General features: G+C 35.9%; 2 protein-coding genes across 4 annotated transcripts; both read left to right on the plus strand.

The window, feature by feature from the left end:
- The first annotated feature begins 304 nt into the window (after positions 1-304).
- Positions 305-4,649, plus strand: LOC135743387 (uncharacterized). The gene is made up of 9 exons (XM_065261071.2): positions 305-415; positions 786-1,103; positions 1,192-1,497; positions 2,143-2,187; positions 3,009-3,080; positions 3,216-3,244; positions 3,339-3,422; positions 3,963-4,031; positions 4,226-4,649. The coding sequence occupies exons 1-9, from the start codon at positions 364-366 to the stop codon at positions 4,310-4,312; spliced, it is 1,062 nt and encodes a 353-aa protein (XP_065117143.1). The 5' UTR covers positions 305-363; the 3' UTR covers positions 4,313-4,649.
- Positions 4,650-5,387: 738 nt separating this feature from the next.
- LOC135743386 (nectin-2-like) lies at positions 5,388-25,353 on the plus strand. 3 transcript variants are annotated; one of them, XM_065261070.2, is made up of 7 exons: positions 5,388-5,780; positions 10,830-10,939; positions 11,346-11,598; positions 12,332-12,628; positions 23,997-24,092; positions 24,951-25,031; positions 25,137-25,353. In XM_065261070.2, the coding sequence occupies exons 1-7, from the start codon at positions 5,720-5,722 to the stop codon at positions 25,175-25,177; spliced, it is 939 nt and encodes a 312-aa protein (XP_065117142.1). In that variant the 5' UTR covers positions 5,388-5,719; the 3' UTR covers positions 25,178-25,353. The 3 variants fall into 3 exon arrangements, with proteins under 3 accessions (XP_065117142.1, XP_073667717.1, XP_065117141.1); XM_065261069.2 differs by lacking the exons at positions 23,997-24,092; positions 24,951-25,031; positions 25,137-25,353 and adding exons at positions 15,668-15,806; positions 15,942-16,019; positions 16,123-16,755 and having other exon boundaries at positions 5,394-5,780; XM_073811616.1 differs by lacking the exon at positions 23,997-24,092 and having other exon boundaries at positions 5,392-5,780; positions 25,137-25,352.
- The last annotated feature ends 2,000 nt before the right edge of the window (positions 25,354-27,353 follow it).

Here is a 27,353-nt window from a genome sequence, read left to right on the forward strand (position 1 = left end):
ATAATTGGTTGAGTCAATGTGGTCAAACTGTGCAAGTTCTCACGCTGAACATTCATGTGTTTTACAATCTGGCCTTCTGTTTAAAAATATGGACTAGATCAGTAATGCCCATCAGCATTATAAACTCATGCCCTATAGTTAATCTAACGGTAATATTTATAAGATATTCTTGAATTATAGTAAATGTTTACAAGAGACGTGAGAATTAGGACTTCTCCATAATCACTCGCTGAATAACAACTTGGTGTCTTAACACCCAGACCAGAGGAAATGAACAAATAGAGGAAGAGCTGAAGATGTTTAAAGGACGAGTTGAGTCCAGGAACTGAAGAGAAGCTCACTGAGATACAGAAAAAGGCTGATATGTGTCACATATGTTTGCTGGGACCTTTAATTGTCTCTTCTCTTCTCACAGGTAAAGCAATCTGTAAATGTAAGACATTTGATTTAGTCAACATCTTTGTAATAGAGTAAGTTAAGTGTTAGCTGAATGTTAAAGATTTAGCATACCTGATTTTAGTTTTGCTGACATTTAAGTTGGTAAATTAGAGTCATGTGATGTTTGTTACATACTGTCTTATTCCTGAATACACTAATATATTTATGTACAAAGTATGCTAATGATTCAAACTGATCTATGCAAAATATTTTTGACTTATTAGAAATTGTCATCACTGCTTAATTTGGATAGTTTGTTGTCTTAGTGTATTATTTGTCTCATTGAATACAGAGTATCAGTGTGTACAATATGGTTATGATGATCATCCAGATCTACTGTCTTTCAGGTGTTACTGGAGAGACTCATGTGTTCAGTAGTTCTAGTGAAAATGTCGCTCTGCCCTGTAATAATGCTCTTTCTGGCTGCACCTCAACTACATGGATCTACTACTACATTCATAGATCGTCAGGTGGAGTAGAACTGTTTGCTGGAGGAATAAAGAAGAATGACATAAAGAGAGCTGAGAGACTGAGTCTGGGGTCTGACTGCTCTCTGAACATCTATAAAACAACAGAAGATGATCGTGGACAATACATCTGCCAACAATATGTGAATGAACAAAAACATGGAACTGATGCACAGATTTTTCTACATGTTCTTCATCGTATGTTTTTTATTTATGTATTAATGAAATGTTTATTATGAAGTGGAAAATCTAGCGTGTTATTTATGTATTATATTTTTTCTTTCAGTCTCTCCATCATCCACACAGACTGAGATGAGATCAGGCAGCTCTGTGACTCTCACCTGTCAGTTGTTTACATTTGATAACAATTGTGATGATTTGATCCGTATTGAGGATCTGCAGCTGTTCTGGGTGAATCAGGCTGATGTTAATCTACAGACAGACTCCAGATATCAGATATTATCATCTGGACAATGTATCAAGACTCTGACTACAACACTCCTGAATGAAGACAACAACACAGAGTGGAGATGTCTGGTTAAAAAGAAGAATGAGATTAAGACTTCTGTCAGCTTCACTGTTAAGTTTAAGGGTAAGAAAATAACTAAACAATAAAAATGACCATTTTAGAAGACCATTATATAATGGCACATTAGGTTTTTTATGTTATTCAACCAGTACAAACTGGATCTACTGTATAGATCCTCACTCAGAAATATGTTTTCTGAACTCAAAGCATTGGAATGATATATTAACAACACTACGGGGCAGTTTCCCAGACAGGATTTAGATTAATCTAGGACTAGACCTTAGATGTAATAAAACATTTAAGTAGTTTTTCTACATTCCTTACAAAAAACTATTCTGGTGTGCATCTTGAGACAATGGCACTGATATATGCTAAGATACGTTAGTACTTGGTTTTTTAAAATGAAGGCAGCTCAAACATGCATCTTTGTCTGGGACTATCACTCTAAAAAAAATGTGCTAAATAGCACAAAAAGCTCCTAATCATAGGGGAACCACATTTAGTGCTATTTAGCACTGTTTGTTTTAAGACTGTAGGATAAGCCCTGTCTGGTAAACCGCCCCTAAAACTGCTAGTTTGCTACTGTAAACAGTGATGAATTAAATATATATAATTATAAAATGGATGTTAATGTTGTACAATTTAATGCAGCTGAACTAACATTTATTTTCTACAATTCCATCTGAAACAACAACACAATTAACCAAGATATCACAACCAAGATATCACAACAAAAAGACTCCTCAACACCAGGTACCTGTACTCCTACACAACCACATATGTAATTTCACTGGTTTGCAGTGGATCTCATCTCACAAAATGATTTTCTTTCAAAATTAGTATCTAAATATAAAAGAATGTTCTTTGGAAACATTAAGAGGGAGAAACAATACAGTACAGTACAAACTCAAAATAAATCTTAATGGAATCATGAATTTCAACATTCCAAACTTTTTTCTTTTTAATACTTAAATGATACTGGATGATAATATTTCTAAAGCAACTAATTTTTTACTTTGTTGTAAATTACACTATGCATTTAGCAAATGCTTTAATCTAAATCGACTCATGCAAAGGGAACATGCATTCAGTGGAGGCCTTCCCTAGGGTTTAAAAACATAACCTTGGTGTTGATACAGCAGCAATGTACTTCACTAGCTAAGCTTTATAAGAAAACAAGAAGTAACACTTTGTATACACTTTGAATACACTTTGTTATTAAAGGAAAAGGATACCGAAACATATCACAAAAATAATAAAATATTTGATTGACATTGAATGTTCAGTTTATCATTAAGTAGATTTGGAGTGGAAATGTCTTTGGCTACTGGATTGATACCATGTACATTATTCTGGATAATTCTTTATTCATGTGCTTTCTCTGTTCTCTCTCTCTCTCTCTCTCTCTCTCTCTCTCTCTCTCTCTCTCTCTCTCTCTCTCACTCTCTCTCTCTCTCTCTCTCTCTCTCTCACTCTCTCTCTCTCTCTCTCTCTCTCTCTCTCTCACTCTCTCTCTCACTCTCTCTCTCACTCTCTCTCTCTCTCTGATATTTGTTCTCTCTCTTCTCTTTCAGTGATTGTGATTTGCGCTGTATTTTCTGCATTAGCTGTTATCCTTGCTGCTGTTCTTTATAAAAAAAGAGCTGGTGAGTTTGCATTTTATTCTTAACTGTGACAAATAACACAAACTTCAGATTGCACTTAATTCATGTGTATTATTTTTGTAAAAACATGCCTTTTTACAAAAAGTTAAATACAAACATTTTCACAAAAATTTTCAGATAACAGAAGAAAAACAGACAGTTCTGTGGTAAGATGAGTAAAGACAATGGTTGAGATTTAATTACTGTCTTTGAAATTCATTGAAGTCTATATTATGCAATTCTACATGTTTGATTTTCCAGGTCAAGGATAAAAATGACTATAAAGGGACCTATGAAACAATCAACATTTCAAAAATCTCAAAATCTCCTACACCAAGCACCAATGTAAGTAAACACTAAACAAGATTCTATTTACAATATGACAATTAAACTCACTCAAAAATACAAATTAATTTGAAAAGTTTTCATTTTTGGGTGAACTATCCCTTTAATCTTTGGTTAGTTTTTCCATTGTCCATCTGTGATTTTACTAGTCATCTGAATTATAATGAGCATCTGGGCCTGTATTCACAAAGCATCTTAAGGCTAAAAATAGCTCCTAACTTGTTGATTTAGGAAAAACTCTTAAAAAAAATGAGCATGTGAGTCCTAAAATTTTTGCTCTAAGAGTATTTCACAAAGCGTTTTAGTGCTAAAATAGCTCATAAATCTGTGAAAAGTTGGGAGTAGTCAAGAGGACTCCTATGTCACTAAGACCCCATAGGGCCCGTATTCTTAAAGCTACTTAGAATCCTCTCAGAGAGCCTCTAATTGAAATAAAATGTTTTCTGAATGCGAACCCTGAATATTAATGTAATCATTTAACAAAATGCACAAAAACAGCCCTACGACAAAAAAGCTTACTACATTTTTATTGATGTTTAGGAGCAAACCAACGAAGTGACTTATTGTGAGATTACTGCTTCCAGTAAACAACAAATAAAAAAGAACAAGGTGAGTAGTTTACATTACATTTTATTGTTACACTGAATGTTCCTAATCACAGAGGATTTGATTAAACTCTATCACAAATTTCTCTCTGCTGCTGCTATGCATTTATATTCAGTTTAAAACAAAATTAGCCATATCAATTAATATCTATAGGTTGAAACTTCAAAGTTGTCACTGTATCTGTGATGTTATTTCAGGTTCATTGTGATGATAAAGTGACTTATGCCACCATCAAAGGAGCAAATGTTACACCGCAGGATGACTTTTATGCCTCTTTAAACTAATAAACATTACTGCAGGCATCTTATATGACATCAGAATATGATGAGCAGAAAAATAAGGACCTAATAGTTGACTTGTACAGATCCCAAGACATGTATATACTGAAACCATTTACCCACATTAACCCATCCTGAAACAATTTTCACAAATTCTTAAAATATAATAAACATTTTTCAGAACTGTAAATAGAAACACACATACAAGATATTCCCTGATTATATTACACAAAGCCAAATTTTAAATAAATACTTTATATGTGTTCAATAATTCTGATTTGTTTTTATAAATGTGTAATATATGCACATATGTAATACACATCTATTTGACAAATTTACTGTACACCTCTACATTTTTGTTACATTTATATTCGATTCAATGTTTTGTTTGATCTTTGTGCTATTTACTGTAAATGATTAAGGCTATTTTAAACATGTTATGCTCAGCGTGAGAACGAACTCACTTAGTTTGGGAACATTAGTTTAACCCACACAAAACAGTGGTCATCTCTGAACCCAATTTAGACTGTTGGGCAAGCACTATGCTATGACTCATTCTGGTAATGGTTTCATATCCTTTTTAAATTAAAATAATAAAATTCAGGTTTATATTCAAATGTTAACTGTAAAGCTTTGTGATTTAGCTTTAAACGTCCACAGTCATTACCTTGTGCCGGTGAAATGTAAAAATCAAATGAGTCAAATACAAAATGGCTAGACATACACAAAATCTGTTTTTACATTTATACCATTTATATCTTGGTGTATGAAATAATATACAACAGCGGTTTAAAATCTACCCCTTATCTTCACTTGTGTCAGGAATTGACCATTTTAATAATGACAAAGGCCTGCATTTTTTTTGTCCTTTATACCAAAGAGGCCATTACTAATACACATGCACTCAGTTTACATATTTTACTCAATTTCCTCTTTATTGAGGGAAATCATTGCACAATACAATGCATTTTTAAATATTTTAATAAAGCTTAAAACTTTTATACAACTTTACAAAAATCACGGAACAGTGGATGAGGTTTTATCAAATTTGTAAAAGACAAATACTGTCTTTTGATAAAATTTTATAAAACTAAAACAAATTAAAATTTGATAAAACGAAAGACTTTTCAGAGATATGAAGGATACAATACTATTGGTACTCAAGTTAACATGAGATTAGCAGAAATAGTGTGTTATTTGACCTTTAATTCTTTTGAATGTGTCAGCTTAAGAAACACTGAACAAGGAAATGTTTCTCAGAAATCTGGTCATCTTTGTGACCTTTGGTGGCATAATGGTTTCATGAATTAACACTCAGCTGGTAATACAGAGAAGTTATAAACCAAAGGAAGAGCTCAAATGTTTCAAACAGCTGCAAGTTCATCTAAAAAGAACCTCTGACAGAATATCAGAATGGCTGCTGTAAGTCATAAATGTCTGCTGGGATTCATCATTCTCTGCTCACTTCTCACAGGTAAAATATATAAGACTTTTTAAAAGATCTGTATATGATGAAAAACAAATGCATTGAATTACTCTTGCAGAGAGTCTGGTAAAGTGTTAGTTTGAACATTCCCAGTTTCATCTTCCTTAAAACTAATGTTATGTTTGGTACACAGTGTACTAACATTTATCAAAGAGTATCAAAGAGTAAAATTTAATATGAGAAACTCATGAGAAAGTTATAAAGTTATCTAAACCAATATATTGTTCATTTGTTTTATTTTAGAAAAGATTTAAATTGTAAAAAGTGGAGAAAAAACTGTGGAAAAGTGAAAATATATTATCTTCTCAAAAGGCTTTATGGTTACATATGTATGCATCCAGAATAAAAAGTCAGAACTGAGTTTAAGATGTCCTTAACATAATATGATTCTCTTTCTTTTTCAACTCAATAAGGCATTTTAGCTTTTACCTTCTGTGCTGAAGTTACACTTTATAAATAATATTAATGTAATCTGTGAATTTATGAAATATAATAGCAAACAATTTTGGCTAAAACAAGGCAAAATTTGGGCTACCAGTGAAACTAATAGATGTCTAACCATAGCCCAAGAATAGACGATGCGTATACTTTCAGAACATGTAAAAGAAATGAAAGCAAACACCTTGAACACCTGTTGACTTTGCATACATATTCACATATCTCCTGTTCTTCAACACCTGCACTGTCTTTCTGTGAAGGAGCGCATTGAGTTTAAAATTTTACTCCTGGCATTTAAGGCATTTCATAACCTGGCCCCGACTTATCTTACTGATCTTCTTATAAGATATACTCCCTCTTGTTCTTTAAGATCTGTATCTTCTCTGTCTTTAACAGTACCATGTGTGAGTCTTTCTTCTATGGGTTCGTGAGCATTAACCGCTGCCCCTTTTTTATAGAATAAACTTTCTTAGGATATTTGAAATAGCCTTGACTGAATGTAATTTGATTGTTTTATAGTTTATTATTGCTTTGTTTTATGTTTTACTTTTGTAAGGTGTCCTTGAATGTCAAGAAAGGTGCCTATAAACAAAATTTATTATTATATTGGAATATCATACATCTCATGTAACCAAATTTAAGCTTATTTAGTGTAGAAGTGGGTTACTCATAGCAAGACTATATTTGGTCTATTAGGCCATCACACTGTCTCAGTTTTTGTATGCTGACATAAAACAAATTCATAAGATGACACTAACAACTGAAGGTCTATGATTTAATTTTGACCTGACAGATGCCATTGTTTATCACATCTTCATAAAAACAAAGTCTTGAAAAGATAAAGATACATAAAGCCATTATTTAAAGACAGTACAACTAAAAAACATACCACCATGATAAACCTCTCACCTATAAACAGGGCTGTGTCTAGTTGTGGACAGCTCAGCCAAACATCTAGGCAAAGACTATTAATATTATTAACCCTAAACAAAAAAGGTGCTAATATAAAAGTGGTACACCGGCTCATAATCATAGAGGAAAGGAACCACTTTCAGGGGGAAAATAAGGGTCTGATTCAGCTTGTCGTAGTAGGGACAAAGCTTGTCGGGACTTAGCCTACAAGTGCACGAAAATGTAAGCACTAAAGCAAGAAAACAACAAAGTCAAAAGAAAACCTATAGAAACATTTTTTCATTTGTTTGCACAAATTTGAGCTGACAAAACCAGTGCCAAATGCTAATTATCAGACATTATAGATAAATCACAAATGTATTTGTAGTCAGTAAAATTTGTGTGAAACTGGTAAGCAAGTGCTTGCTGTGCTGCTTTGTATCCCAGCAGTCACTTATCCAGTTTCCAGTTTTTTGAGCAATAAATACTAAATACTGCCAACTGCTGGTATTGAAAGTTATCTTCTCTCATGCAGGCACAGAATGCAAATGCTAACTGGTGTTGATCATCAGCTTGGTGTGATGGGGCAAATTTATCAATGTGTTTTTGGCCTGATTGTTCTGGCTAAGAACCGTGGTTTCTGTATATAAAGTAGATGCTGGTAGGAATGTAGGCCTACAGTAGGCTACTGTGCAAAAGTCTTAGGCCACCACTACCAGACTTGTTGTTTTAGAAGTTTTAATGTCCATACATATTTATTTTTCAATCTATTTTATTAAGATACAAACAGAAAATACAGGAAATATGCACACACACACACACACACACACACACACACACACACAAAAAACATTTTCAGGACTAAATGTCTTTTTTAGGCATCGTCTGTGTTTAGTGTGTCCTCTCTTGGCACTAAACACATCTTGAGCGTTTTTGAGCAGAATGAAGTAAAAAGACTAATTTCTTTAAGATTAGAAAATAGGATTAAATTGTATTTAGGTTTAAGAGATCCTGCAGTTTCCTGCTATTGCTCAAGTGGAAGGGGAGTTTACCCTTAAAACTTGACGCGCACATCAGTTTACACATTTATACAGTTTTTAATACTACACATTACCTGTATTTTCTGGATGTATTCTATTAAAGGTGCAGTGTGTAATATTTAGAAGGATCTCTTGACAGAAATGCAAAATAATATACAAAACTACACTGTAAAAAAATTCTGTAGAAATTGCAGCTGGGTTGCCGGTAATTTACCGTAGATTTAAATTTATGTTTTTTACTGGCAATATTTTGTTCAAAGTTAAATGAACATTAAACATTTACAAGTCTTTGTCTTTACAGAGTAAAACTAAAAAAAACAGCATCAAGCAAAACATTCTGGGAAACAAAATCTGAAGCAAAAAACAGAAAAGTGTTGATGATGATTTCTGGTTCCCAGAATGCTTTGCATGAGGCTGTTATTGTATAGTTTTATTCTGTAAAGATAAAGACTTGTTAATATTTAAAATTTATTTAACTTTGAACAAACTTTTGCCAGTAAATAACATAAATGTAAATCTATGGTAAATTACCGGCAACCCAGCTGCAATAACATTGTAATTTCTACGGATTTTTTTTTACAGTGTATATTATCAGTGGTGTAATATGGACCTTTCATAATGAACCGTTATGTGTTTATTACCTTAAAACAAAACTTTTTTTATCTACATACACCGAGGGTCCCCTTACATAGAAGTCGCCATTTTGTGCTGCCATTTTTCTACAGAAGCCCTTATCGGACACATTTTTTTACTAAGTTGTCTCCGACGATGACATAATAATAATAATAATTTTTATTTATAGTGCACTTTATACATGAAGGACATGTCTCAAAGTGCTACAGGTACACAGGTAAAAACAATACATCATAAAAACAATTAAGAGGAGCATAAGAACAAGATTATATTACGAAAATGCAATAAAAAATAAATAGGTCTTTAATTTATTTGTAAAAATAAATTTTTGTTTGTCCGGTGGCGGCTACCGTAGCTTCTCTATGTGTTTCAAAGTGAGGGGTGAGCAGTGGACTAAGCCGTGGTTGCAATTCGCAACCTTACCACTAGATGCCGCTAAAATGTACACACTGCACCTTTAAAGAGACTGAGAAATAATGATATATAATCACTATAACATTACAAAAACAACAAATCTAATTCTGGCATGCATTGTGGCCTAAGACTTTTGCACAGTACTGTATTTCTCACAGAAACTGATGTATGATGTCACAGCATGTGAGCTTGTCCAAGTTGGCTGCAGCAGCTTCAAAAAGATTCCAACTATTGCAGTCAAAACAGGCTTAGTGCTTTAGCTCAGCTTTAGTGATCCGTCTTTCTGAAGAGCTTAATACAGGTTTAGATGATTTAAATGTCTGCCTGCATGTTGGGAGAAGATGGACCATGCAGTGATTTGCTCCAGGGACAGAGTTATAGGCATTATATTTCGTTAGTTCACAGGTAAGGTTTGCTTTATTGACTCTCTGAGATTAATCATAGACGTGTGAGACCTGGTATGACATCTCTCTGTCTGTGATTTGATCAGCCAGCTGTTGCTGTGCTTACACACACTTGATGCAGGATGTAAACGACCAGAATAAAAAAACTTAGATGTTGATCAAGGACTTGCAGTGAATAAAGAGCACATCTAGATCAGAGCATCTGAAAACCAGCTCTCGTCAGATTAATACTAAAGCTTAAATTAAATTAAAGTTTACCACCTCTTATTTCCCCTGATAATTCCACAACAAAATCCCGTCTGAACAGCTGGACACTGGGTAGTAGATGTATCTGTAGTGATGGGAGAAACAATGCTTTTCAAAGCTTTGAATTAAAGACATCAATAATTAAAACATCCCTTGTTTTAAATAAGAAAAAAACACATTCAGTTGCACAAGCTGTGGTGTGATTCCTGTCAGCACTTTTGCAAGTAAACTATATTTATCATGCTTTGTTAGCAATTTGGAAAGTCTTTTGTAATTTGCAGATTGTGGGAATGTTATAATCAGGAAGTAATGTGGTATTTGGTATAAGCAGTACTTGTATTATTGCCTGACAAATCGCTTAAGTGTTTCATAATCTTTGTAAGTCGCTTTGAATAAAAGTGTCTGCTAAATGCCTAAATGTAGTGAGTAAGATGAGTGTCAAAGTAATGTCCATATGGAAATTACACGCACGGTAATACAATTTAAGTTGTTTAACATTTTGTGTATACAAATTTACAATGTATGGTCTTTTATAAACAAGCTGACAGGGCAAAGTTTTGCTTGGGGTCCTAGAAGTCTAGGACTGGCGCCACGCACGCACGCACGCACGCACACACACACACACACACACACACACTTGATGAATGTGTTTTGTCATGTGTTAGATGTTAAATGCTTCGGGCAGAGAGGGAGCCGGATATTCATAGATACTTTCACACACGCTTGCACACACATTTGTATTTAGACTCTCGCTCTTTTGCACACCCTGCCTGAGATCAGAAGCACTGGCCTACTTGCTGTTTCAATGTAACCTCGTTCATCATTTCTCATTTCAGCATCTTTGACTGCACCAGCATGTGTTGAATTCTTCTCTCACACGTGTGGCAAGGTGGTCGTGGGTCACCTGAACGTAGCCAGACAGAAGTGAAGGTTGTTTCCTGTTCTTATGACCTCTTCTCATTCCTTTTCAGGTTCATTAGCTCAGTGGGTGAAGGTGGAGCCAGAAGTTGTGTCATATCCTGGTCAGACTGTGACATTGCGTTGCCAGCTTACAAACCCGAGAAATTTTCGGTTCACTCAGGTATTTGTCTAGTAAATCATGTGAAACATCCAAAACTTATTGTTGAAGATAAGTTGGAAATTTCTATAACCAATACAGAAATTAAAGAATGATGGCTTGTTAGAGATGTACTAGTTTTTAAGTTATCTAATTAAAAAAATTACCTGGTGGATAATAAAGCAGACTACACTAAACCATTTAACAACCACATTACCCTGGCAGTCACTTTGGCCCACTGTAGCAATGTGGTGGAGAGCTTTGTATGTATTTTTTACCCTTACTAAAATATTTATGCCCATTTTCTGCTGCATGCATCTGTTGGTATGCAATGCATTTGGTTCCTAAAGTATATATTATTTTCTGCCAATACTGAATATACAGAATTTGTGTACCCAAACCCCCAATGTTTGTTTTCTCTGGGCTGCAGGTGTCATGGATCCTTGAACCGACCAATGGAGAGCGGACAAACATCGCTGTTTTCCATCCACAGTTTGGGATAAATTATCCAACCAAATCCCCCGTAGCAGGGCGTGTTGGTTTTGTACTGAACCCACCCACTCTGGACAACCCATCCATTCAAATCAAGGATCTGAAGATGACCGACGAGGGGCGATACATCTGTGAATATGCCACCTACCCTTCCGGCAATGAACAGGGAGTGTCATCACTGATCATGCTGGGTAAGTTTGTGGAAACAAACCAAGCCAAGGTTTTAAAGCTTTAAAAAGCAAAATAATAGCTGTTTGACCCATCACAAAGGTCTGGATTTGCCTGTACAGCTATGATCGGCTGTTCCTCCATCTTAAGTTGAAATCGAATGATACAATGTTTACATAATACAATGTTGATATATACAGGGTAAATCTGATTGTTTAGTTCTTGTCACATGACCTGCAGTGCGGATGTGGCTTTTAAAGAGTTGAAATATTAGGCCCTGTCCCAAATGGCGCACTTCATGTGGACTTTCGGTCTCGTGGCCTTAAACTGCGCGTGCTCGTTTAGTCTACGAGTCCGTAGGGTGTCCCATCTGTCTTTTTTACCCTCCGAAGTGTGCTCATAAGCGCCCCCTTTTCACCCTTGATGATGTCTTCGGTGTTTAGGGGCTTGGAGATGTCTAAAGCACATTTGAAAATAACCCAGCATTGGTAAGTGTAGTTTCAGCACTGGGGAAAAGGGATCATGTCAGTGTCTGTTGACTTAATGGCTTTTATGTATTATTTATCGCTTGCTGTCTATTGCTTTTCTCCTTTCTCTTTCTTTAAATCTTTCTCAGAGCAAACATGAGTACAATGTGAGCGCTGTGTTAGCGTGTTTTAGGACAAACCAAACTGTGATCTTGCCATCCCAGCCTGCTCCTACCCTCCTCACAGTAGAACCATTAAATAAAGGTCAAACTCTCTCTCTTCCCTACAGTCAAACCGAGGAACATGGCTACTACATTCACAGTTACTGCAGGCAACACTCCGGTTGTTGTGGCAAGCTGTGAATCATCCAATGGCCGTCCTGCAGCAACCATTTCTTGGTCCACCACGCTGAATGGAAATGCAACGACGCTGCAGATGACAAACAATCCCGACAACACGGTCACCGTCCAGAGCCAGTACATGCTTGCCCCGCAACCCGTGGATAACGGCAAAGACATCACCTGCATGGTGTCACACCGCACCATGCCCCAACCAGAGACCTTCCCCATGAAACTCATTGTTAAGCGTAAGATTGATTTTTATCCAGATCATTAAATACACCAGTGGCTGCTTATCCAAATGCTCAATTATGCAAAGCACAGCTGACCGTAACTCTATAGTGAAAGCTGAGAAGTTGCATTGTAATGAATCACTTGAATTCTCAAGTTCAACACAAGTCAGATGAAACCACTAAACCCTACACTTAATTAATTACATGAATTTACTAATCACACAGACACCAGAAATTTTTTGTTTTTTTTGCATTCTGTCTTTCTCACATAGTCTAGTGAATCATTACCCTTGCAAATACATCTGTGCATTCACAGTTTGTAACACTGCCTTGTGATCTATGAACTGGCACCTAGCAACTGCAAAATAGTTGGTGCATTTCTAGGGATTTGTAGCATTTAAACTATTCAAGCAATATTCAAGATTTACAGCTATATCCGTGGAGGTTTAGAGGTGGTTTCCCAGACAGGGTTAAGATTAAGACAGAACTAAATGCATGCCACACTTTTCAGATATTTCTTTGTAAAACATTTTGGACACCATTTATAAATTTTATTTCACTTAACAATTATGCACCACCTTGTGTCACATACAATCCCAATAAAATACATTTTTATTTGTGGTTGTAACATGAAAAAATGTGGACATTTTTCATTTGGTATGAATACTTTTGCAAGGCACTGTAAGCCCTGTCTGAGAAACACCTCATGGTGTTTTGGGTTATTTAATCCACTCTTGGACTGCCAAACCGCTTGAAGGCGGTTTTATGGACAGTGTTAGATTAGGCCAGGACTAGGGCCCGGTTGCATAAAGCATCTTAAAGGTATAGCAGAAGATTTTCTTTTTTCCGGGTGGATCATCAAGACTATTGCTCATACCAGTTGTCAATCATTCTGATGATATGTTGACGTAAGGCCGTCGTACGTGCTCGTCCCAGGTTCACTTTCTACACATGCGCACTTTCAGGTGTATATGTGGTGGGCTACGGCTTCAGCCATTCATTGACGCTCACATTCTCATCGTGTTTTTTCAAAATGTCTGAGGGTCGCAAGAGAAAAAGTGTCGAGTGACGAATTTCATGACAAGAAGAGAAAGGCCACAATGTTTTTGGGAGACTATTTTACACGCTGGCATGCGCTAAAAGCACATGTTGGGGTTCCCACTGATGCCTCAGTCTTGAAGTGTCTACTTGACAGGTAAAGTTTGTCATGCTATTTGGATAAACCCATTTAAAATCACTGCTAGTAAAAGTTGAAGTAAGCAGTGATTTGTGATGCTAGCTGGCTGCACAAGTCACGAACCGCGCAGACATGACAAGGAAACATCGCAATGTAGGGTGTTGCGCATGTGCATTTTTTTTTAAAAAGTGGAGGGCCGGTTCTTTTTAAAAAAAAAATTGAAAATCTTCCACTATATCTTAGTTTTTCCCTTAAGTATGACACTTAAGGGGTGATTTCCCCTTACCTAAGAGAATACTTAAGGGTGTTGCATATAATCCCTTAAACAGTTCTGCCTCTTATCCACCAAGGCAGTTTAAGTTCTGGTTCAGAGCCGAAGCCTAATTTCAAATCAGTTCTTTCTTTTTCAAAACCCAAAGCACCAGCTCTGAACCAGGAAATGTGCTTCTTTAGTAGCACATAAAGAAGCGATTGTGTCTAAAGCTGGGTGCGAGGTTACTGTGACACAATTCTAGGAGTGTAGCTACATTCTAAAGCTAATGTTGTTCTGTTTAAATGAACAGTCTTGTACTTACCATTATTCTCAATTGCAACTTTCATTTATATAAATTACGTCGAGCTTCACGTATATGTTGGATTGCTGTGTTTGGAGCCAATATAGGTACACATATCCATGACCATTAATAACAATACAACACCCAACATTGATGGTGTGTTTGTTTGGCGCTGCTTCTCTAAGGTTGTTTTCACATATGTTGGTGTGCACCGTGGTGCGGCCTCTGAGCGCACCAAAATACATTGTTTCATTTTTCAGTTAGTGCGGTCCGTGTTCACATATATATATTTTTTACTTTACTCGAAATGCCGCACCGTACACCATGTGACAACGGTCAGCGCTGTCATTGGTCTCTGACAGCTCTTACCATCTCATGACCACCCCCACGTTTCCACGACAACCAGCCTGACAGGGAGAGCGCAGCTATCAAGATGTGGAGATAAACGATGCACGTCTTTGCGAAGTTTCTTTGCTTTAACGCAAAATTGCGTAGCTATTCTATTCTATTAAAGCCTTTCTCACGGAGCCGTTTGCTAAAAAGCCCGTAATGTCACTATTTGTGTGTGGAGGACAGCTATGCATTTATAAAATCATTAGCTCAAACGTAAAGGAGACAGCGAATCTCTATGCAACGGACCAGGATTGGCTTGTTTGTTGTTAACCCAAAATATAACACCCGGCTCACGTCACAACGAAAGCCCAGTGGCTCAAACATGTGGAGAACTTCCTGTATTTGGTTCGGCCCGAGGTCCAGCAGTGTTCACACCACAGGTGGGTCGCCCCAGAGTTCGGCAACAGCCGCTCCGAGACCACCTGTTAAGAGCGTGCTTGGAGCGGCCGTTTAGTGCGCACCCGAGTGCGGCTGTTGTGTTCACACTGACCCAAACGAACCGTAATCGGAGCGACACGTCATTTGGGCCGACCTAAACAGTGTATATGTGAAAACACCCTAACGTTGCTGGGAAAGATGAGACGGAAGCAGTGACTTAAGACTTGGCTCTAGCACATGGAAAGGAAAACCGGTTCTTAGTAGACTCAGCAGTCAAACCATATCCGAACCAGCAAAAGCACTAGCTCTGAACTAGCACCTGGTTCTTGCTGGTGGAAAGGGGGCTGGTAAGGGAAACTGTTAAGTGTTTTCCGTAACCAAACCAGGTTTGCCGTTATACAACTCTATTGTACTAGACTTCATTGGGACTAGGTGTAAGCCCTGTCTGGGAAACTGCCTCAAACGGTTTAAATTTTATTAGCCTATTTTTATAGCACTGTGCGTTTTGTTGTTGTATCACAAAAAGCTAATGGTTACAAAACTGATAAACAGGTAAAGGACCACCGCCACCTGAATGTTTAAACTCTACTAAAATTGTCCAAGACCTCCTCGGGGTGGACACATCTGTCCTGGATGGCATCCCTGAAGGTTTAGAGAGCAAAGCTGAACCAGAGGAACAGCATAACACTGAGTGAGAGAACTTTGTCTCGCATCAGCATAAAATATAATCAAACTTATCACTGCTATGAGAAAATACAATTGAAAAATCATAACAGGCATAATATATGACAACAAATAATATTATGTTATTCATTTCACGCATTAGACTTTCCCAGCAATCTCAGGAAAAGCAGTTTCAACATCGAAAGAACGCCAGCAGTACACCGAACAAGGCAGCAGCCAAGTGAGGCTTTATTTAACAATTATTTTAGTCTATTGTTAATTTGACTTTGAACAGCTTTATTTTAGACTATTTTATCATTTGTTTTAAAACTTCTGAATTGCAGAAAAACACAAATATCCTCTTCTGCCGTTACAAGAGAAGAAGTGCTGGAACTGCAGATGGAAGTCTTACAGTTACAAAAGACCAAACTGCAGTTAGAGATTGAAAAACTCAAAAAGGAGAAGGAAAATCAAGATCTTTACCACATTATTCTTAACAACAAACTTCTACCGCTACAAAGCGAAGGGAAAATAACAAGCACATCAATTGATGAATAAATACATTTTTTGAAAGTTCTTAAAGTGTTGTGTTTTTATGTAATTATGAGAACAAATAAAAGTTTATATGCAAAAGCCACTAAACGCCACCTTTGCCAACGAGATGTTTGTAATGATTGTAACCGAATGCTCTTAACAGGTACTATACGTTTCTTCATGTACTTTAGTGTCAAATCCACTTAATTCACTTAATGCATTTTAGGCATATTGCTTTATGCCCCTTCACTTCATCCTGCTGTTTGAAGGCAGAATACTTGTTGACATGTTAAAACATCCATGTAGGCCACAATAATTTTGCAAGCCCTTGCGCAGATCGCTGTGAAGACAGTGAAATCTGTGTTTAAGCTGGCTGATCGCCCTCTTAATTACAGACTTTTTCCTGTGTCAAAGCGTTGTTTTAACAAGTCACAACGTAAAACATAAAAAAATCAATATGGCAATATTGTTCACATTACATTAAAGTTTAAAAATTTGAACTTTTTTAAAGTTAGTGGGCCCTATTTTAACAATCTATGCGCATTGTCAAAAGGGCATGGTCTAAATGGGCGTGTCCAATTCCACTTTTGCTAATTTAAAGCGTAACTAAACCCCTGGTCAGAGCCTGACTCCACCCACTGGCAATATTTGAAAAATGCAAGAAAAGTGGGCAGATCCCAACAGAGATAGAGGGACGAACTAAGCTTGTACCAAGTGTGTGGCGAGATCATAACAAGGACGTGGTGAGCTTGAACCTGATTACGTCACAAGGTATTTTTTGGACCCAACATCCAATAGGAAAATTCAACTGCAGTAGCCACCGTTCAACCTGAAGAGGGCAACACACAAACGACAGACATTTTTTCACCATATATTGTAGTATTGAAACACTTTATATCCAAATGTGAAAAAGTTACTAAAATCAATGAACAGCACTAATAAAGCCCCATTCTTACAGATCATTAACTAAAAAAAGTTGGTTTGGGGCTTAGTTATGCTTTAATGATGGGAAAATGCACCAAGCTCACGGCCTAAAAGGGTTGTTCCTTTTCTCATAATGAGCAATGTGTGTGTTTTGGGCATAATGTGCAACAAACCAATGAGAGTCTCAGCTCTCATCCCTTTCAAAAGCCAGTTGCGCTGGTGCCATGCCTAATCCCTATTTAGAAAGCGGAATTTGTAAACTGAAAAACTAAGCGGAGGAAAAAGACCACCAGTTTAAGAATAATGTTAAAAATTTTTGTTGTTTTCATTTTTATTAAAATAATTTTTTGGATTAAAACCTTTAAATGCCATCATAGAAGTAAAAATAGCAGGCTGTAATGCTGTAAATGTATCCTACATAATCATTGTAATCTAATAAAATAATTTGCAAATATGCAAAAAAAGGTTTGTGCTCTAAAAATATTTTATTTGTAACAAACAAGAGATGAAGAATTTACTAACGTGCGGAGAGCTGTTTCAACAACCATGTTTTTTGTTTGTTTTTAAAGCATTACTTAAAAATGTTTCTCATCTCACCATATCAACAGGTATAGAGTCATGAAATATACTGAAAAAAATTATGTAACTTAAATAAATTGATTGCAACCACTTACCTTAAAAAAATTTTGTAAATTGAATGAATAATTTTTTTCAGTGTACAATAAATCTGTGGGGTAGCATTTAAAAAAACATTTAAACAATGATGCATTTGTTTAAAGCAAAGCATTTATTTACTTACCAGGCTACAGGTGAAGCAGCTCTTTACGCCTTCTATTGTCTTATAATTGGCTCTTATTAATTATTCCAAGAGACTCAATAATAATCTTTTACATTTTAATCTATTTATTTTTTCATATTTAAAAGCGTTTATGTGCTGCTGCGCATCCATGTATGTGATAAGCAAACCCGCGTTGTCAACCCGTTAATAGGCGCATATTACTAACGCGCTCTTTAAATAACAAAAAGAATATTGCGCCATTGACTTTAGACTTTAGACCAGGTTTTTGTTGGTCAATTGCGTGTTGCTAAATGTGAAAATGATCATTGCGCCGTGTTAAAACTAGCCAAAGACACTTGCGTTGGGTTTAAATAGTGCCCAAAGAGATTAAAGATTTAAATCTTTTATTTTTTAAGTCAGCTTATATCATTTAAGTTAAATGACTTGTATATCTAAGATGACATGGCTGTGCAGTGTTAAGGGGATTCATGAAGGGTGTCATGACCCACAGTGGCAAAAACTGTCCCTGAGCAAGAGGCCACTGGAAATTCTAGCTTCAAAATCTTGCTCTCTGCCAAAATTCTGAAATGTGTACGATGTGCCAACATTTCTTATTCTTTCAGATTTTTCTGCAGCCTGATCTCACAAAATACATGAAATAGTCACGCAACATTTTTGCTCAGTTTTGCGTGACATTGTCACAGATTTTCACAATTTTACGTGCCCTGCCACGACTTTCTTTTCATGTTTTCGTTACTCAAATGTTTTTCCTATTTTCTTACAATTGTCGCTTCAGCTTGGGGTTAGAACAATTTTCTGTCACATAAAATGACATCCTTACCCAAACCCAACTTTAACCCTAACGTCAGGTGACAATGGTTTAAAAAGCATACAAAAATCTTTTATAAACCAATACTTTAAGTGACATCGTAATGCAAACAGCAAATCTAACCCCAAACCGAAATGACAATTGTTTAAAAATAGGAAAAACAGTTGAGTAACCAATACGTGAAACTGTCACGGAAAAGAAAGTCGTGGCAGGGGCACGTAAAATGGTGGAAATATATGGGGAGCCAATTCTGCCATATTCATAAATAAATAAATAAATAAATATAGAAGGAAATGTAAAAAAACAAAAATACAGAAATAAATAAAGAAATATATATACATGGAAATGTAAAAAAACAAAAATAAATGAGTATTTATACCTGTATTTCTTTATTTATGTATAATTGTATTTTTTCACACTATTATTTATTTATTTATTCATTTATTTATACATTTATTTATTTTCACATTTATTTATGTATAAATGTATTTATGTCTACACGTATTTATTTATACATTTATATATTTCTATATATATTTATTCCCACATTTATTTATTTACACATCTATTTATTTCTTCTTTTCTTCGTCTGTATGCTAATGAGGGGGGCGTGTTTTACCTCAGACTTAGCAATCGATCTCTGAGTGCCAGTGCTGAAGCTTTGAGGCCACAGTGACACCTGGTGGTGTGAAAAGCGAGTTGCACATGGAGTGAATGACTTTGAGATGTGCAATATCCAAAACCTTATTTCAAGTTTTAAATCATTTTGTGTCACCATAACTGTGTATATATAGGGTCACTATACATAGCATACGTTCTGTACTCAGGACATGGCCGTAAATCGCCATCCGGTCGTGATTTCTAAAATGTCTTGGCACACATAAATATCAAAATGCACGTTATCAACATATCTGATGACAGACCTTTGTAAGTGGACACTTTAATATGGAAACGCGTGAAATTATGCACTATTAATAACATTTAATGTAAATGCCCTGGATGGGGGCTGATCAGAGTTTGAGGCTCGCCCACCAGCAGCACAGACACAGAGGGAAACAGCGCAAGCAAGCATATTGATCAATGCCTCGTTTGAAACGCGCCGGCTGCAAACACTTTACATTGGCGTTTGCTAATTTTGCAATGCACAACATGTGACAATTTGAATGCTTAATGCGCCTCTTAATCACAAGTCATCAAGTGGAATCAGCTGGTCGGGATTAAATCTAACAAAGGGTGATCGTGCAAACACAGCGAGACACGCATAACGCCATGCAGGTGATCCAAATCATGGCGAGGTGACGTGTGACTGAGCTGCTAAGAAAAGCAGACGATAGACTGAAAATGAAGTAATGATTATTATAAGATCCCATGGTACTGTTGCTGCGCAGAAGCATCATGTCCTTTCAAACCCTCGTCAGATTTTGAGTTTACTGATTTTTTTTAAATGAAACGTCCAAAAGACAACGTTGACAGCAACAGAAACAAACCTTTCTATTGCGGTTATATTTCTCTATACGAATAGATTTTTAATCTTTATATGCATCACCATATATAGCTTATGTCAAGACATAATAGTGCATAATTTCACGCGTTTCCATATTAAAGTGTCCACTTACAAGGGTCTGTCATTGATAATGTGCATTTTGATATTTATGTGTGCCAAGACATTTTAGAAATCACGACCGGATGGCGATTTACGGCCATGTCCTGAGTACAGAACGTATGCTATGTATAGTGACCCTATATATACACAGTTATGGTGACACAAAATGATTTAAAACTTGAAATAAGGTTTTGGATATTGCACATCTCAAAGTCATTCACTCCATGTGCAACTTCGTTCGCTTTTCACACCACCAGGTGTCACTGTGGCCTCAAAGCTTCAGCACTAGCACTCAGAGATCGATTGCTAAGTCTGAGGTAAAGCATGCCCCCCTCATTAGCATACAGACGAAGAAAAGAAATAAATAAATGTATAAATAAATAAATGTGGAAATAAATATATATATAGAAATATATAAATGTATAAATAAATACGTGTAGACATAAATACATTTATACATAAATAAATGTGAAAATAAATAAAAGTAAAAATAAATAAATGTATAAATAAATGAATAAATAAATAAATAATAGTGTGAAAAAAAAATTATACATAAATAAAGAAATACAGGTATAAATACTCATTTATTTTTGTTTTTTTACATTTCCATTTATATATATTTCTTTATTTATTTCTGTAATTTTGTTTTTTTACATTTCCTTCTATATTTATTTATGTATTTATTTATTTATGAATATGGCAGAATTGGCTCCCCATAGGAAATACGTAACAATGTCACGCAAAACTGAACAAAATAATCCGTGACTATTTCAGGTTGGCAGTGGTGTCAAAAGTATTCATATTCATTATTTAAGTAGAAGTATAGATACTAGGGTTTAAAAAGACTTTTGTAGAAGGTGAAGTATCAACTCAAGCTTTTTACTCAAGTAAAAGTGTAAAAGTACTGGTTTCAAAACTACTTAAAGTATAAAAGTAAAAGTAATGTAAGGAAAAAAGTGTCATTACGGAAAAAAGCCTAGGCTGCACCACAGGGGCCTTTTGTGCACTACCCTATCTCCTCTAAAAAAAATTCTGAAGGCCATAATAACTATAGTGTTATATTAAAAATGTTAATGTTAAAAAATTTGGGATGCACTAGGGCCAGGGGTAGGCAACGTCAGTCCTGGAGTGTTGATGTCCTGCAGATTTTATCTCCAACCCTTATAAAACCTTGGCTACCTGTAGTTTCAGGTGACTTTATAAACCTTTATTGGTTTGTTCAGGTCTGCTTGATTAGACCTGGAGCTAAACACTGCAGGACATCGGCACTCCATGTTGCCTACCCCTAGGCTATCTGTTTCAACATACGGTAAATGAACGCATTTCAATACAATGCAAACAAATACATTAAAGCAGTGGTTCTCAAACTGGGGGCCGTGAGATGGTTTCCAGGGGCCCCAGTTTTATAATATTTTATGAAATACAATACTTTAATATAAATTCTGTGTAATTAAACCTTACAATACATTGTTTAATTTAATATGTTTTGTTTAATTCAAATTTTAAGTTTTATAATGTTTTATGTCATACATTTTCTTTGGGGGATTCCGCGAAGGAATCCACTGTACACAAGGAAGGCTGCAAAAAAGGTTTGATAACCACTGCATTAAAGAACCATATATGTGTACTACTGAGCATTAACATGTGTTCCATAGAGAGGAAGGTATGATGACTAGTTGCCTATAAATATTGTAATGAAAAGTCAAACTTCAGAGCAGGGCCGCTGCTGGCAAAACTTTTACAGTGGTGACCTCTTTAGTTAAAAAATAACAAAATCGCACACAACTATAGTATGTGTGAGAATAGAAATATGCTATTGTTATCATTTATAATTGTATTTTGACAGCAACACAAACTACAAACATGCAATTATATATTATAGCCTATATTTCTGCATCTGTACTTGTGTAGCTAATGGACTTTAGTATACTTTACTTTAGACAGTTTAAATCCAAGCAATTTTGGAGAATAACTAAATGTCTTTCTTGTAAGTGAATTAAAAGTCAGGTTTAAGGAAACAGGAATCAGGTTTTAGGACCTGATGTCTATTAACAAAAGCAAAAGTTGGTATGTATGGTTATGTGTTTGATTGATTTAACACTCAAGCATTCAGCTAAGTAGTTTTTGTTAATGCAAATAAAATTTAGGGCAGTTATTAGCATATACAAAACAACAGATGTCTTTAGCATAGATATCTTTGCCATGCTTCAAAACGCAACGCAGCACAATGTCATTTAAGTTGAACAACTGAAGTTACATGATATAAATTGGTATTGTTACACTATTTAAATCACACAGATGAATTGGTGTCAGCAGCCAGCTATACATTTACACAGGCTTGTGAATGTGAACTGACCTGAAAGTGATGGCCGAGTTTTATTTCGTACTTTTCCATTTGAAGACAGAATGCCGCGTTCTGTTACTGTACAAACGGATGGTGGATGATATCAAAGCATCGCGAGAGCAAACTGCTCCGCATGCTTTCTAATCTCTCTCGCGGTTCTTTTATGTTTATCTTTGCAGCTCTATCGAACAAACTTTTGATCCTCTGCAGTCAGCTGGGTGGGCGGGGATTGCGTACAAACCAATAGGGAGTCGGAATGGTGTATGTTTATACTTCTCATCCAACCACAATCGCATTCATCTGGATGATGCAATTTATCAAGATAGGTTTTTTTAACGATGACAAGCCGGAATGTAAAAAAAGAAAACAAGCCGAAATTAATAGAAGTAACGAGGCGATTTTTAAAATGTAAGGAGTAGAAACTACAGATAATTGCGTGAAAATGTAAGGAGTAGAAGTAAAAAGTCGTCTGAAAAATAATTACTTCAGTAAAGTATACATACCCAAAATATCTACTTAAAAAAGTATCTACTTAAAAACCCTGCTTATGGAAGAAAGAGGTTTGAATGGCATCTTATTTGTAACATGATGGAAAGGTCACGGTTTGGCTTGAATGAAGACAAAGGGCCCCTACAAACCGATTAATAACTCTGCTGCTCACAGACCATTTATGAACATCTCCCACTAAAAACTCCCAGGTGCAAAAAAACACACAATGTGGTATAAGCAGCTGTAACACTGCTGGTATAGCGAGTGGTTGGCTGAGTGACACAAAGATCTTCTTCCAGTTTTTTTAGCGATCTCATAAATTGTGCAACGATCAGATTAATATTCTCGTGGGTAACATTAACGTGGGTTCTCACGTTTATGAAACATTCCCCTAGGGATATTAATATCTTCACCACGATCAGTAAACTCAACAATGTCATCAAATTAGAGTTCATGTTTGTATTTCATGGCTCTGGGTAATTGTAATCTTGTATTCTATTGCATAATTTATTCTATTCTATACATGATATATCCACAATGGTACAACCACTGATAACTAAAGTGCCTAGCACTTTTGGCAGTTCCATGTAGAATGTTTTCTTCTAAGAGTATACAACTAATGCAGTGTGATCTTCAGGTATTATGTGATGTTGGTTATTTGAGGTTTTATTAAATTACACATATTAAAAAAACTAACAGTCGACCCCTGTTACACAGATCAAGCAGTCACCACTGCAAACCCTCAGACAACATCAACTAGAAATGCATCAGAAACTGAAGACCATAAGACATTCCTGAACTCATTATACAGAGGTATGAATTGTTATTAAAGCACCCCACTACATTTATTATATATATAATATAACTGCCCTTACAAAAAAAGTTTATATAAGCGACTAAAAATAAATCTAGCAACTCTTTAAATGAGCCTTATCTTCACATCTGTACACACTCTGTGTCACCTGTACCGCCCTATAAGTGCCATGTCTTGTTTTCTCTGTGAAGTGCTCAACTCTTTCAGCATCTATACTCTGTACACTGAGCTGAACTGCATTCAGTACAGAGCAGACGTGTGGATGAGCTTTGCACGCACAAAACAGTGTTTTGTTTAAAAATTCTGTAATACTTTACTTGAAGGTTGTTCATAAGACTGACATGACACATGTTATGAACATAAAGGATATTTTATGCACATTTATGACTAAACGTGTAAACGTGGGGGGTGGCCTTGGTGTAAGAGCTGTCAGAGACCTGCTGTAAGCGCTGACCGTTGTCATTTGGTGTACAGTGCAGCGTTTCGAGTACAATAAAACAACATATGTGAACACAAACTGCACTAACTGAAAAATTATACAATGTAATTTGGTGCGCTCCGAGGCCGCACCATGGTGCAAACCCTAAAAAGTGGGCCAGTATAAGCAGTATTAAAACAAGTGTACTACTAGAACTGTTATTTTAGTATGCTTACTGCATAAAGTGTACTTAAAATATACTTGAACTTTACTAAATAAAATGCACTTGAATATGCTTATTTTATGTAAGGGTGTACATTAGTGAACTGAAGTTGAACACAGTTTGTCATTATGTTGTTTTATTGTTTCATACCCTTGATGTAGTCACTGACAGTTTTAATGAATTTAATCTTATTATTCTTTGTTGTCTGTCTAATAGTGATTATAGTGATTGTTGAGATAATAGCATTCGCTGCTCCTACTGTGATTCTTCTTCAGATCATTTGTAAAGAAAGATCTGGTGAGTTTTGACCAATCACACCACAATATGATTTACATTAACCTGCAGCAATTTATGCTTATTATTTTATGAGAAGTTATTTCGTTTATTTTATTATTTTCTTAGAAAAGAGAAGAAGGACCCAGACCACCCGGAATACAATCTGATTAAACACTCTCTTGGCAAATAACAAGATTTTTTATACATTTTATAGGAATTTGCATAACGCTTTTAAAGGCATAATTTTCCAGCAATCCATATTCAATAGCCTGCTTTATCTGAGAGAATTTACTCAACTCAAAGAATGTATGTAAATAACAGTGTTTAGATTAACTCACAGTGATCTCTTTTCACAACTACTAAAAAGTAGTTTTTTTAATAAAGACTTTTGTTGCTATCTGTGCTTGAGTTCTGTCTTGCCAAAATCTTTGACATTACCAGTCCTTCTGAAGCTGCATGCTCACCGTCAGCAATTGGTAACAGCGAGGCAATCTCATTCATTTCAATGAAATTTTTCTGACTTCTGGCAACGCGAGTGACAGTGACTGTTTGCAACGGGAAGGGCGTATCTAGCGACTCAACAAAGTTGAGAAAATTTCAGATGATAAACAACTTTCAGGAGCGACTACCAATGAGTGAAGCAGGGGAGCTCATGTCATCCTTCTCTCATTAGTTAATGCAGTGGAAGATTACTCGATTGTTTAAAATTGTTACTAGGAAAATCAGAATTAGGAATGTCTACTGATGACCTCATTGAAAGAGATGGGTGACACACAGCAATAAACTTGCTGGCAGTGTGCATGCAGCTTAAAGGACAAGTTCGGTATTTTACACTTAAAGCCCTGTTTTCAGATTGTTTATAATGAAATAGAATGGTTTTGACTGAAATTTGGACATATGATGCTGGCCCGAGAATTTTCGGGTGTTTGTTGTATCACCTCCCACCTCTACAATGGCTGCATAGGTGCACAGGAACAATCCTTCCTAAAATGCATTAAACTTTCATTTACAAAAACGTGAAACTCACAGAGTAGATCAGTGGTGTTCACTGATATGCTCACACAAAAATCACTGCAAGGTATATAGCCGCAATAGTTAGCTTGTCTGGAACAGAGCAGATACTGTACTTGCACTACACCCTTATGCTAATAGGATTTTGTCTCATCCTCGAACCTGAGGACACCCAGACTAACAGACCCAGTTCCTGCTGCCGTGAAGCTCATCACATCACTGATCTACTGGCCTTCCTTTAACGTGATGCCCAGCCAATGTCCGCCCAGCGACAACTAACTGCTTCCCGTTTAATTTACTTGTATTTCAAGTAAAAAGAAAAGCCCTATATAAATAAATAGGCTGGTGACTTTTCTTCCGAGGGGCGGGAATTCAAAATGTGTTTGACCCACACACGAATTTCATCACAGAAATAAAATTGATACAATCTCAAACTCCGTGTCAGTACTGTTGTGATCTCTCAAGTGTTGTTTTGAGGCAAAGCTTTGTAGCAACATTAATTGTTAAAAAATATATTTCTCTATCAATTATTATGCAGAGTTATCAGTGAGCCCTGCTTCCCCTGGCGAACTTAAAGGCTGTTATTCTGCCCGAGACTGACATAAGGAAGCCAGTTTTGGCCAATCACATGGGGGGGGGGTTAGCTCCAACCATAGACATACATAAAATATAGAACCCGTGAACTGATCTGTAAATCACAAATGAAAAATTGAGCCATAATCTCATTTTCCTTTTGTTAAAATAAATGGAAAATTTAGCTGATTTCCCATTTCTCTTTATTTGATTTCAGATATAGGATATCAAATGAGTAAAACGTACACAGACAAGTAAAACTATCTGAATGAGTCATAATTTTTGCCTTAAGTTTTTACCAAATAATGTGATTATCAATTCTTTAGATGATAAGAAGATTTTAAGTCAGAAAACCAAGTACAGTTACATTTATTTGTTAATTTTTGTGTTTGTTAAAGCACTTACAACATTGTTGCAACTGAATCTGAAATGTGCAAGTCTAAAACATTTACATTTTCAGTTTGTAAATTCCAAAATAATTATGCACACAAATAAAGACAATCACTGACTGCAGAAAACCTCTACAGTTGTCATGGTGGTCTTACAGTAGTTCAGCAGTATGACCACATAGATACTCATTAGTGGGAACCAGGAAATCCGAGTTCAACACCAGTATGGTTTGATGCCAGCTGTGTTTCTATTCTCAATAAACACCAAATGTTACTTTGAAAGGAAACATGTGATGCTGCTCATGTAGCATTTTATCTATATTGCACAATGTTTTAATAAAGTCTTCCACAGATGCATCTTACACAATCC

Source organism: Paramisgurnus dabryanus, chromosome 13 (assembly GCF_030506205.2).
Source record: "Paramisgurnus dabryanus chromosome 13, PD_genome_1.1, whole genome shotgun sequence".
NCBI lineage: Eukaryota > Metazoa > Chordata > Actinopteri > Cypriniformes > Cobitidae > Paramisgurnus > Paramisgurnus dabryanus.